General features: G+C 48.3%; 1 protein-coding gene across 1 annotated transcript in view; it reads right to left on the bottom strand.

Moving 5' to 3' along the window:
* Rasa3 (RAS p21 protein activator 3) overlaps positions 1 to 13636 on the bottom strand; it is a 116428-nt gene that overhangs the window by 56109 nt on the left and 46683 nt on the right. Inside the window, exon 2 of the mRNA XM_032918738.1 lies at positions 7643 to 7760. Within this exon, the coding sequence (XP_032774629.1) occupies positions 7643 to 7760 (118 nt within the window). The remainder of the gene's footprint in view (positions 1 to 7642; positions 7761 to 13636) is intronic.

Below are 13636 nucleotides of genomic sequence, written 5' to 3'. Positions count from 1 at the left end.
TCTCACAGTCCCTCCAACCTCCCCGCCCCCCACCACCCATAGGACCGGGCACAGGGCTCACATAAGCCTCGCCTGGGACCTGCAGAGAAACCACCAAGTCCTCCTTGAGTCATTTCCCGACATCTATGCTGCCCCACCCCATCCCAGCTGTTTGCTGCTTGCCGTGTGCACCTCGTGACAAGCGACACTGGTCATGTGAAATGATAGAGCGTCGTCCCCAGTGTTCTCCCTGGAGCGAGTTCCTGGACCTATTTCCCAACCTCAGATGGGGATCTTGGGATGGGGACTTGAGAGGAGGAGCAGGACTATGGAGAAGAACAAAGGAATCTGGGTGGGTCTCATCATGCCTGGTCTTTGTGCCCCAATCTAAGGAGGCTGGGACAAGGCCAATCTCCAAGAGGACCTAGGGCAGAAGCCATGTGACTCTCAGGCTCTAAGACAGCTGGTAGCCTCATGGACTGGAAACAGTGCTCTATGAAGACTCCTGCCTGTTTCTCAATGGCTGAACATTCTGCTATGAAATAGGCACTGGGCTAATCACTAATTAAAAGCTAGATTAAACTTTCATTAAAGTCAATGGTATATCAAATGTCCCCAGCTACAGGGCACAGAAGGGTCCTGTGAGGGCAGCAGTCAGTTCCAGAAAGACCTCAGGTAACAGAGGGACTCAGGCCTGAGGGAAGCCTCTCGCTTTCCCCCAAATTTGATGCTTAAGTCCCCTGGATTGGGATTCTGAAGCCTTCTAAGGGCTTGCATGGAATGTGACAGGATGATAGGGCCGTCCAGATTTTTTTTTTTTTTTTTTTTTTGGGTTTTTTTTTTCGGAGCTGGGGACCGAACCCGGGGCCTTGCGCTTCCTAGGCAAGCGCCACTGCTGAGCTAAATCCCCAGCCCCAGGGCCATCCAGATTTAACCACTGGTGCTGAGCCTGTCCCACTGGGGATCTGCTATCAGAACATTTCAAAGAGGAAGGGGAGCACCAGAGACAGAGCCCTGACCAGGATGCCGTCCAGTAAGAAATGGAAAAACTTCACCGGGGTCCTCACACCATTCACACACCTGCAGAGGAGCCTGGGAACAGAGTGACCCTGAGGTCAGATCACGGTGCTTCTATACCAGGCTAACTTCCTGCCTGGTGCCCCGTATGTCACAGCCCGATACCCCAGGGTTTTGGCAGGAAGCCTGCAGGGCACTGGCTGCAGGGGACCTACGTGTAGTTAAGACACAGGCTGGGATTGTTTATCTTGAAACTCTGGCATACAGATCTGCAAATTTTCAAACTAAACACAGACCTGGTGAGAAGAACAGATGGGGTGGCTCACGACTCACGGCGTGAGGCTGGGGGGATGAGAAATGTGAGCTGGGTTCCTGCCTGGACCTGTCTTCTAGGACTAGGAAGCACCTGTCATCTGTGTTGCCTGGAGTCTTGGACATCGGGCAGGTATTGGGATAATCCAAGCCTCTAGTTCCTATATCTCTTTTCTCTTAGCCTCCCCTTGTGCCCTCATAAGCCACAAGTCCATTGGAACGTGACACTGCCACAAGATTACTAGGAAAACTCACAAAGCCAGACACCAGGCCAGCCATGGGACTGAAATGTTTCAAGCCCATGTCATAGGGAGCAGGCAAGGGCATAGGAGGAAACTGCAGTCTTTAAAGAGGCATTCCACAGTTCTCCACAGGGGTGCCCAGGACAGAGAAAGAGGGTCAGTGTTGGGCCCACCTCTCCACAGTTTCTCCCTGCAGCTTCCTGGGGACCAGGAGGTACCCATCAGTGACACATGCCGAGAAGCCCCAACTTGGCTGGGATGACTGGAAAGATGAGTGTAGGAGCTGCTTAGAAAGCCTGTGACATAGAAACAAACTGATGTTTCCAGCCAGCTGTTGTCACAGTACAGAAGGAATCCCACGTTGACACAGGAGTGTACCTGGCTAGGAAAGAATGCCTACGGGACTTGGGGACAAGTGAGTCGAGTGCGTTGTAGTTGAATGAGGGCTAAAACAAGGGATCGGGAGTAGGGGCCTTGGTGGTGTCACACACATGGGAATGTACAGTGGCTTTCTGAGTTGTTAAAGGACCACCCTGGACCTGGAGAAGTCCCTGGGGTCATTATAAATGCAGGGAATTCTTAGGCTCTGTCCAAAAGACCCAGGAACTTCCAAGCGGGGCAGACCCTTGGAGAGGCAGCACAGCCAAATGGTAAAATTGTGGAAAGGTACCAACCCTCTCATGGCTCCCACAAGCCACTGGCTTTCAGTGAGATACCTCAGACCCAAACCATTCCGAGATTAAGGAAACAGAAGCTTCCTTAATGCAGGATCGTCTAAGACGTCTTTATGTGCAAAACCCATCTCCAGAACCCAGAAGGGAGAAGACACAGAGGGAGACAGCACAGCAGGCAAAGGCCTTTCTACACCAGATGCAGCCCTGCCTCCCACTCTTGATACATCAGCCTCTTGCACCAGAGCCATCAACTACAAGAGTCTCCATGAGCATCTGTTTGAGATGGATTAGAAGGTATGGTTTCATCAGAGGAAGTGTGTCAGTAGGTTTTGAGGTTTCAAAAGTCAGTCTCTCTCTCTCTCTCTCTCTCTCTCTCTCTCTCTCTCTCTCTCTCTCTCTCTCTCTCTCTCATCTTCTCATGGCTGTGAATTGAGTTCTGTGTGGCTCTGCATTGAGTCCAGGCTCACACGAGGTGGATGTGGGTTCTGAGAGCCTCTCCCCGGGAGCTGTGCCCGGCTCCTGCAGCTCTCACCAGCTCTGCCAGGCCCTGTGTGTGTGTGTGTGTGTGTGTGTGTGTGTGTGTGTGTGTGTGTGTGTGTGTGTGTTTGTGTGTGTGTGCAGCCAGAACACGCTTCCACACTTTCCAGTTCAGACTTGCAGTTGTGTGAGTCTTCGATGCCTTCAATCGCACTGCCAGATCTGTATCTAATCTAAAGGGTGGTGCCGATGCTGGAGGGCACTGGGGAGCATGGATCTGTCCCTTTAGATAGATGCAGGACACTGTCCGATGGTCTGTGGAGCAGCGGCCATGCTAGGGGAAGGGTAGGAGCTGGCTACAGGCTCTCAGACGGATCCAGCAGGCCCCATCTGCCCCTCCCCACTCCTCAGCAACACCTTAGTGGATACTGGCTCTGCCCCTCCCTCCTCTCGCCTCAACCTCTGACGCTGGACCCTGTTCCCTCCTCCAAGGCCACGGCAGAACCAGAGTAGGACTGAGGCCTTCCAGGTCTGGCTACTGTGTGCCCTAGTGAGCTGGCCCCTGTCACAGCACCACCCCCACTTCTCTAAGCTGCTAATGCTTCCCATTTCCTTCTATTTCAAACTTCAGCTTCTTCCTCAAGCTCTGTCTGTGAGCAACTTAATTCATTCACCGAATTGTCCATTTAGGTTGTCACAGTACTTATTCCTATAGATGCTACTTAAAAAAAAAATGTTCTCCATACCCTTCTGTCCTCCAGCAGTGTGTCCTCATCTGTCGCCCCCACCCAGTAGTTTATCTCTCTAGCCATCCCTTCATACACACACACACCCATACACACACACACACACACACCCATACACACACACACACACACCCACACACACACACACACAGACACACACACACACACACACACACACACACACACACACACACATACACACACACACACACACACACACACAGACACACACACACACACACACACACACCCATACACACACACACACACACCCATACATACACACACACGCGCGCGCGCGCGCGCGCACACACATGCACACACACACACCCATACATACACACACACACATATACACACACACACACACACACAGGTGTACCCCGTCCACAGAGGCACATGCACACACACACACCCTCTCTCTCTACACACACACACACACACACACACACACACACACACACACACCCATACACACACACACCCATACATACACACACACACGCACACACATGCACACACACATGCGCGCGCGCACACACACACACACACACACACACGAGTCTGAAGGCCTGCTAATATAAGGAGGGCTGCTTAGCCTCACAGACCCACACCTGACACACCTGAAGCCCCTGTCAGTTTTGCCTGTGCTCTCTTCTGGGTCGATCAGTTTGAACTTAAAAGTCAGAACCCACTCCTCAACTGGCATCGTCCCCTCAGCAGCCTGAAGCAGGGTGGGAAGGGAAAAGAGCCCCTGACCCCAGAGTCTGCCTGAAGTCTCTCACAAGATGAGAATCAAAAGTTCCAGGGTCCTTAAAACTCTCTGCCAACAGACAGACGATATTTCCCTCACAGAGGGACATCTCAAATGGGGACACTTAAATAGCGGCAAACTTTGAGTAGAAAGGGCACCACCTAGTAAATCCACCAGTGAATTGGGACCGTAGGGGCACACATTAAAAATCTCATCAGGAAAACAGGGTGCGAGAACATGCTGGATACCTCAGACCATGGAAGGATGCAGCACCCCCCTCCCTGAGCCCTACCAAGGCCAGAACACCAAGCATGGCGGTGACCCCAGGAGCATAACCCCTGGTGTGCATCAGGCACTGAGAGAATTTCTAACCTTCCCAAGAACTCTGTTTTGGCTTGATCACCGCTGCTGATATGACCTAGGAGAATAGCTGTCTGTCTGTCCCCCGTCTGGACCTGCACCGTCCATCTGTCCCCACGTCCATTCACCCGGACTAGGCACTCCCTTCACATCACCTCGTTCCTGAGGCTCAGTTCTGCTCTTGCAGCCTGACTCTCCTATAGCTCGCCGAGCTTCACCCTGGTTTGTTATCCTACCGGTGGACTTATTTTTACTTTCACCAGTTTCCTCGTTCTCAAGACTTCTGAAACCCCATGAACTCTACAGCAGCGAAGATACATACGTGCGTGCATGCACGCACACATACGTATTTATATATGCTGTGTGGTCTGTAATGAGTAATCTGAGAGTTGATATTAGTAATGAAGATTAGAAGAAAGGAATCTGTGGTCACCTCCATTAGGGATAAATCTGTAGTAACCTGTTGTCACCGAAACCGGTCTGAATGTATTACTATTCCACACATTCTTACTTGTATACATCCCTGAAGTAGCATCCTCAGGGCACAGCCTTTTGAGATGCAACTCAAGGAGCCACCAAAAGCACACATTGTAAAGCCACTTAGACATGACTCCCTTGAGAAGCCTACACTACACGTAGGTACACAATACCCTTCCCCAAAGTGTGTCGCTGTTAACGTCAGTACTGATGCGTATGTTAAAATCTCTTTCTTTCTAGTAGGTTCTAATCCTGCTTCATACTGATTTGCCTGAGGGTTCTACGACAAAGTCAAAAATCCTGGCTTGACCTGAGAAGTCGTCTCCGAAAAGATCTTCTTGGGAGGTTGGAGAAAGTACCACGCTGTTTCCAGCCCCTACCCGACTGCTACTGGCATCTGAGGTAGGGAAACAACTAAGAAAACAGAAGTCAGGACCAGAAAGATGGCTGGGGTGGGGAAGTGGGGGATTGGGGAGGTAGGGGTGAGGGGGATGGGGGTGTAAAAGGACTTTCTCCCAAATCTCATTATTTGAGTTCAAAACTGGGACCCACAGAGTGGAGAGAACCAGTTCCCACAAGTTGTCCTCTGACTTCCATTCGTGACCTTCGACAAGTGTACCCCTCCCCAATATGCATATGTGAAAAAAAAAAAAAAAAAAAAAAAGAGAGAGAGAGAGAGAGAAAGAGCCCAGACAACAGCCTCCTAAAGCTATCTGTAGGGAAAGAGGACCACCAAGGGATCATGGATGCCGGGTGGGGCACACTTGAGGTGTACATCACAAGGGTTCTTAGTCAACGGTTCAAGGGAACGCAGATCTGGGGCTCGGTGGAAACTGGAACCCGACCTAAGGGCTGGTCTCACTAACCACCGCCTCTGTTTGGCTCTCAGCTCTGCTTCCCACATCCGAGGTACCACATCTAGGCCCCAAATTAGAAACAATGATTCCAGTTTCTAAACCCGCCGGTTTCTAAACCTGCAAGTTTCTAAACCTGCCGCCATCCCTTGCCCCTCGAAGGGGGTTCCCAGCAGATATCCTTCCTGCTGACTTCACAACGCTGCCATGGTCCCCGGGGCATGCTGATGGCCTTATAGCAGCACAGCGCTCAAATAGGAACCTGCTCAGGTGTCCACAGGTGACGGGACCGTAACACAACGCCGCTTCTCTAGAGCAAAAATTACCATCCCAGCGTCTTCTTCAGTGGCCCCACCCGACACTCTTCAACAGACCTGACTCCTGACAGTATTCTCAGTCATTGTTTCTGTTTTTTCTTAAAAAAAAAAAAAAAAAAAAAAACAAATCTAAAGTGTGCACAGATAACAACATAAACAGCTGTAACCATGGGACCTCAGCAGGGTGGCTTCAAGGCAGACAGCACGGATATGCCATCCACCTCCCTCGGGGCGGGCAACATTAGTGGCTTCCCAAAAATTAAACTCATTAAAAGTCATCAGGACACGCTGTTTGCTGCCACTAGGCAAGGATATAATTCAGCTGCTAAAAATGCTCTTAAAATCAGAATAGTGTTTTGAGACCACACAACCCATAATTCTAAACCCAAAAGGTGGAGTCCCTGGCTCCGGCTGTCTCCTTTGATCTTGAAGAACCGCAAGTGAGGCTGACAGGGCCTGCCTTGATGATATTCTTGGCTGCCTTACTGGCTCCGGCGGTAAGGACACAGCCTCCTTGCTGTTTCCACACTTACTCGCAGGTCCGCTGCTAAGGGCTCTTCAATGTCACTTCCTGTCCCCACATGCTCCCAGCCACAGCCAGACCCCTCCTTAGACTGGAAGCTTATTGGCAAAGCAAGGTCTGAGCCCCAGGATGCTGGGGCCAGAAATCCACGCTATACATCCACCCTAAAGGCGAAGGCTCTTATCCCAGACGTCAAACTCACGAGTCACGGGTCCTGTTCTATTCTCATTCTCCTTGGCTGACCCTCCCTTGCTCATAATGTGCCAATAAATGCTTTCTGGATCTTTCTCCTCAGTTTACAGCTCTCTGTACAAGAGCCCGCGTGTCTCAAATTTTTTTTCTAAAGAAATACGGTGCCGGGAGAGGAAGCTTTAACACATTTCCTTTCTTAAAACTTTCGCTTGACTCTTAATGCAGACTTTAAAAAAAAAAATGAGAGCTTTGCAGATATGAATGTTTTGCCTACATAGACATGGTGTGCAGGCCTGGCTCCCACAGAGGCCAGAAAGGGGGGGGGGCATTCCCTGGGACTGAAGGTAAGAGCGGTGGTGAGCCACCTCGTGGGTATTGGAACCAGGCCCTCTGCAGACCCGCTCTTAACTGCTTGGTCATCTCTCCAGCCTCGTTTGCAGGCTTTCTCCAGAAGTTCTTCTCTGGTCCAGGGAGAAAGATGTGGCTCTAAGTTTCCCATAGTTCAGGGCCCTGGAGATCAGGAACACTAGCTCGGTAGGCCAGAGGTCTCAGTAGGCCTACTACAGCCCACACCTGTGGGTACTTCTTGACAAGAAAGCCTCGCATGTGCAGCCTGGCACGGGGAGGCAGGAACTCAGAATCAAATAAATAAATAAAAGAAAGATAAATAGAAGCCAAATAAGTAAGAGTCGAGTAAAAAAGGAGCAGCGGACATTACCAGAGTGACTTCTCTACGATTTTGGTCCGGAAAACCTCCTCCTGGTCCAGGTTCACAGTGCAGTAGCAGTCCCTCATCTTGTTTGGCCCCGGGTAGGAAGGGAGATTCTTGGCTTCACCTGAAGAGTCAACAAGACACATTGCCAGCTTAGCACGGATTGCTCAACATCCTCGTTGTCACACGCGTCCCGGCTACCACAGAGCAGTCAGCGCCTCGGCGTCACTTTGCAGGCAGGCGCGTGCCTTCACCTCGTACACTCACTCACTCTAAGTGTGGTTTGGCTTTCGGAAAAGTCAACATGTTACCTAGGGCTATGCTTGTCACACGTGTATCCACCTCTAGAGCAAACGGGGAGAGCGAGTGCCACCCCAAGTCTGCTTTCCCTCCCGGGGTAGCCAGCATCATTGTACGGCGAGAATCCCTGCCGTAGGATAGAAGACTACTGTGGCCCACATTGGTCCCTTCCATTTATAAAAACTTGAATCAAGGTATGTGGGATGCTGTCATTATGCAGGTGAAGGCAGGTACAGGATAGAACGAGGCCTGTCATTGGGTAAGAAGGAAGGATGGGCGGGAGAAAAGTTTTAGAGGAGGAGGAGGCCAGAGAGAAGGGCAGCTGAGAGAACATGGAGGCGGATGTTGAGATTCCTCTCTGCACGTTTGCAGGTTGTTACGAATATTCTTAAGGGATGGATGTGCACGGGATTTTGTGTGTCTCGATGAGCCAACTTATCTCAGTGGGCAATTACATCTTATCAATTGGATCAGAGGTTATTGTGTTGTGTGCTCTTTCATGTGGCGATTTAATTGAGTTTAAGTGGTGTCAGGACACACTGGGCCTCCACGGAATTGGGATGTGTATGTCTGGCATGGCGACAACCTGCCTTGGGGACTGGATGGGTAGAGAGTTTGTTGCGAGGCTCAGAGAGTAGCCATCAGCAGTGCGACATGGGTTGGAGCAGGGCGGGTGAGAGGCTTGGCTGACTGAGATGAAAATATCTAACAGATGTCATGAGGCCCCACGGTTCTGGATCTAGTGCGGGATAAAAGAAACCTCCATTTTTAGTTTTACCATAACAAAGGTAAAAGGCACACAGAGTGCAGTGCCGTAGCCATCTCTAAATATAGGGCAAACACAATCACACTGCTGGGCACCAACATCTCAGTCCACCATGCTCTCCTTCCTCTCACTTTGGATATCTGCCCCTTTCAGCATGCCTCTCTCACACGTCTCCTGCCCCTCTCAGCTCCCAACATTCTACTTCCTGTCTTCGTGTCACTGATAGCTCTGTGTGGCCAATGGCTCTGTGTTGCCGACAGCTCTGGGGTACCCCTGTGAAACCATGAGTATCTTCTGTGACTACCTTATTCCACTCAGCCTGCATCCACACTGTGGGATGCTATGGCACAGAAGCAGAATGTCCCCAAAGACTCATAGGATATAGGATTGGTCCCCAGGGTGGCACCACTGGGAAACACTGTAGTCTTTGGAGATGGGAAGCTTTGGGTAGGTTTTGAGATTGTTCCCCTGAAGGGTTGTGGGACTCTGATTTGTCCTCTCTTTTGCTTCCTGGCCATGAGGTAAACAGTAAGTGTGACCAGTGTCCTGGCCACCCCCTCCCCCCAGAGACACAAAGCCACGAATCCCACCGTCTTGACCTGTAATCTCCAAAACTACAGAACAATGTAAGATTTTTGTCCTTTCGAGGCTGAATACCAAGCCACATTTGCACAGACAACCTTTTGTCCATTCATGTGGGCTTTTTTATGTTTAATTTGATTATTATGGCTAAGATAGAAGGACTTACTTTTCATTCACAAAACTACAATATAATGTCCAACTATGATTTGCTAGTTGAGAAAAAAAGTCTAAAAGGAGAAACCTGCTTTGGCCCCTGTTTCCCTATCATGGGCCCTTCTTCCTCTGAGAAGCCTACAAAAGTTTTAAATGTGTTTGGAGATTGCAGGAGATTCTGAGGCAGCCAGTGCTAGCATGCGCTGCAGAACATTCCTGCCATACTGCAGCTCTCTGCCAATAGATAAGTCTAGGAGGTTTCCCAAACGCAGCCATTAGCTCCTGGGCCAGAAGCACAAAATAGGTCTAAAACTGTCTGAGCCATATTGATTCTAAAGGGACCTAGCACCAGATGTCTATGTACAGTAGTCCATTGGAATAAAGAGAGGCAGGACACCATTCCATCACATCAGCATAAAAGAAGAAGGGAAATTGAAGACTCAGTTTCCAATGTTTTGCTCTTGGATAGCAATTTCTTATAAGTTGAAAGCTTCTATTCTGGAAAGATGCTCCTTAAGACTCAGAAAGTAAACAACTCACAAGTCTCAGGAAGTCCCTGAAACTTACCAGAATTACATAGTCCCTCTTTCCCCAAGATTATATAAAGAGCCAGGTCTGCTTAGAAGAGGTTCTCCCAGTTGTTGAACTGCCAGTCCTGCAGAGATCTTCAGGTTTAGAGCTTTTGTGAGTTGTCACTCACACTTGGGTGGGCTTTTGTTGATTCAGCTGCTTTGAGTTGTTCCTGCTCTTGTACATAACTCCTCATCTATACTTCTTTAAGTAACCCCAGTAAACTCAAGCTGGATTTTTTGTGATATCGATACTTTGGTCTTTCGTTAGCTGACTATTGGATGAGTAAATATTTGTTCATGTCTTCCCTGGAGTAGTGCTAAAAACTGTCAGCAAGACATGAAGACACTTGCACCTGTCAATATCACTATGTTGATATGGACAAGCAACACAATCACCCAAGCCATGGTAGAGCTCTACACTTAAGGCTGGATCTACAGCATCAAACAGTCTTACCCTCCTCAAGTACAATCAGATACATATGCTCAGCTTTGTGAAGAAAACAATTCAACCAGAAATATACCAACTTACAAACTAGTCAGCCAAAAAGTCCACAAAGCATCTACCTCACTCTTAAACTTGTCATTAAGGTTGTTCTCCTGAGTCATGGAATGAAGAAGATTAGTAAGAGTTTTTTTAATGAGCAATATTTTTTATATTGCATTTTATTCCTGATGACCTGTGTCAATACATGTTATCTCTTGGAGCTGCCCACAGGTCTTAACATGCATGAGGCTATTTTAACAGTGGGAGGTTAGAGTCTGTTTGGGGCCTCAGTTACCTCTACCATGAGAAGACAAGACACTGGGCTCTAAATCTGACTAGTTCAAAGATCTTGGAGTTTTTTCATGTAGGGGTGTTGGGGAAGCTTTACTCTAGCAGGTGAATACTCTACCACTAACCTCTATTCCTAGCCCTCTTTTTTTAAAGATAGAGTCTTGCTAAGTTGTGCAGGATGGCCTTGAGTTTGGGGTCAGCCACCTTATCCTCCTGAGTAGCTAGGATTCCTGGAGTTAAAGGCCCATTGAGGAATCATCTATGACCAATAGTGGTTCAGAAAAAAACCATAAAGAATGTTTCTTGTAGCCACCCTAGAAACACAGCTCTCTTAGAATGTCCATTTCTTCATGGGTAGAATCAAGACATGACCAACCTGTTTAAGGCAGGTAAAGCTGAGCCCAGCCTCCACACATCAGAAAACCATCCTCTACCAGCTTCCCAAGACACAGGGCCCTTGGATCACAATGAATTCACAAACAAGAACAAGGTTCACAGAACTAAGCCCCAAGCATAGCTCCCCTGCTGGTCTTAGAGGTAGCACTGCAGCTCCAGCCACATGGAAAATGAACTCTCCATCCCTTGCTCTAGTTGGAGACCAAGGGTTCCTCCAGAGTTCACAGACTTTGAGTTGAAAAAAAAAAAAATCACCGAATGCTACTAACTTCCTGGAAAACACCTTTATGATGTGAATTAAAGCTTCCCTTTCCTTTGAATTTTAACTGTTTTCTTTGTTTTTATGTCTGGGTTTTTGTTTGTGTGAGCATATGTTTTTACAATGAGTATACAGTGAGGAGTAGATAGCCACAAGTTGCCCTGTTTCATGAAAGACAATGTTATTTTAAAGTCCTATGGGAGATGGTTTCCTGGAAGATAAAGAACCAATATCCTGCTTATTATTCATAAAAAGTCAAAAGAAGAGAAATTGCAACAGTGTTTCAGTTTATTAGCCATACAGAGTCCAAAGAGGAGAAATTGAAACTATGTTTTCCTAAGAGGGGGTCTAGTCAGTAGGACTTACTCACTAGCACTGCAGTAGATCACTGCCTTCTCCATGTATCCCACTCAGACGGGAGGGGTTAGAGACATCCTGGCTGCTATGACAACAGCAACACCAGATAGCAGATGAGTGTCCGGAACCATCCTTTAGCAAGCCATTCTGCCCAGGAAGACAGGAACAGTTACGCATCTGCCCTGTGTCTTCTCCCGGCATCCCTAGACTTGAGGCTCTGTCTGTATCATAAAGTACCAAGAGCAGCGAGTTATCCCAAATAAGCACAACCAGCTTAGAGACAACAGGCCGCCTGGCTGCCAGGTGTCAAGGACGCATAGGATGCAGGTGTCCAAGCACCCATCTGAGTCTGCAGTACCTTCTTGTCTCCTCCCAAACTGCGTGAGTTTCTTTTTCTTTTTAAAAAAATTGGTGTACATTTGTTGTGTACAGCATGGGTTTTCATAAAGACAGCTATGTATTACATGTTTTGATGACATTCACCCCAGTTTTACCCTTTCTCCTTAGTGCCCCCTTCTCCTCTTCCCACTAGTCCTATTTCATCTCTCAATCTTCCTTCTGTTTTCATCACACACACAAAAAGACAGACAGACGGACGGACGGACAGACAGACAGACAGACAGATAGATAGATAGATAGATAGAATGATAGAAAGATAGAAAGGTAAGGTAGGATAGGATAAGATAGGTAGACAGACAGACAGACAGATAGATGATAGATAGGATAGGATAAGATAAGATAGGTAGACAGACAGACAGACAGACAGACAGATAGATAAATAGATAGATTGATAGAAAGATAGAAAGGTAAGGTAGGATAGGATAAGGTAGGTAGACAGACAGATAGACAGACAGACAGATCTGCACTGGGAGGCAGAGGCAGTGATCTCTTGTAAGTACAAGGCCAGCCAGGTCAGCATAGCTACAGGACAGCTGAAGCCACACAGAGAGACCTGGACTAAGATTAAAAATAAAGTAAAATATACTGTAGAACCTGCAAATCAGAGACAACATGAGAGCTGTGGTGGTTTGGATAAGAATGGCCCCCCAGGCTCACAGATTTGAATGCTCTGTTATCAGGGAGCAGCACTATTTGAAAGGATTAGGAGATGTAGCTTTGTTAAAAGAAGTGTCACTGAGGGCGGGCTCTGAGGATTCAAAAGCTCAGGCCAGGCCCAGTCAGTGTCTCTCTCCTCCTGCTGTCCGTGGATCCAGATGTAGAACTCTCATCTACTTCTGCCTACGTGAAGCCATGCTCCTGCCATGATGATAATGGACTGAACCCCTGACCCTGTAAGGCAGCCCCGATTAAATGATTTCCTTTATAGGAACAGAACACTGACTAAGACGGCATCCATCTTTCTGTCTGTTCTTACTTAATATGAGGGTCTCCAGTCACATCCGCCTTCCAGCACCTGACGGAAGTCCACACTTCTTCATGGCTGAATAAAATTCCACTGTGCATATATGCAATTCCTTTATCCGTTCCCTGCTGATGGGCATTTAGGCTGGTCTCTTGACTTGACCACTAAGAACGGTGCTGCAGTAAATGTGGGTGTGAGAAGGCTCCTCTACGGTGTGTCCCCTTGGTCCTTTAGTTAATGCTCAGGAGTGGGATAGCTGGGCCACGGGATGGTTCTGATTTTAGTTCCTCCGGGAACCTCCATAGAGCCTGGACAAACCTACATTCCTGTTGGCTGTGTACGTTCCTTTTCCTCCACATCCTGGCTACAATCTGTTGTTTGTCTGAGTGACAGGAAGTCTGACTGTGGCAAAATGAAATATCAGTGTGGTTTTGGTTAATTCCCTGAGGGCTGAGGGGGTGTCTCTTCATGTTTATT

The sequence above is a fragment of the Rattus rattus genome, chromosome 13 (assembly GCF_011064425.1).
Source record: "Rattus rattus isolate New Zealand chromosome 13, Rrattus_CSIRO_v1, whole genome shotgun sequence".
Taxonomy (NCBI): Eukaryota; Metazoa; Chordata; class Mammalia; order Rodentia; family Muridae; genus Rattus; species Rattus rattus.
The sequence above is the reverse complement of the archived record's forward strand: the minus strand, read 5'-3'. Positions and strand labels throughout refer to the sequence as shown.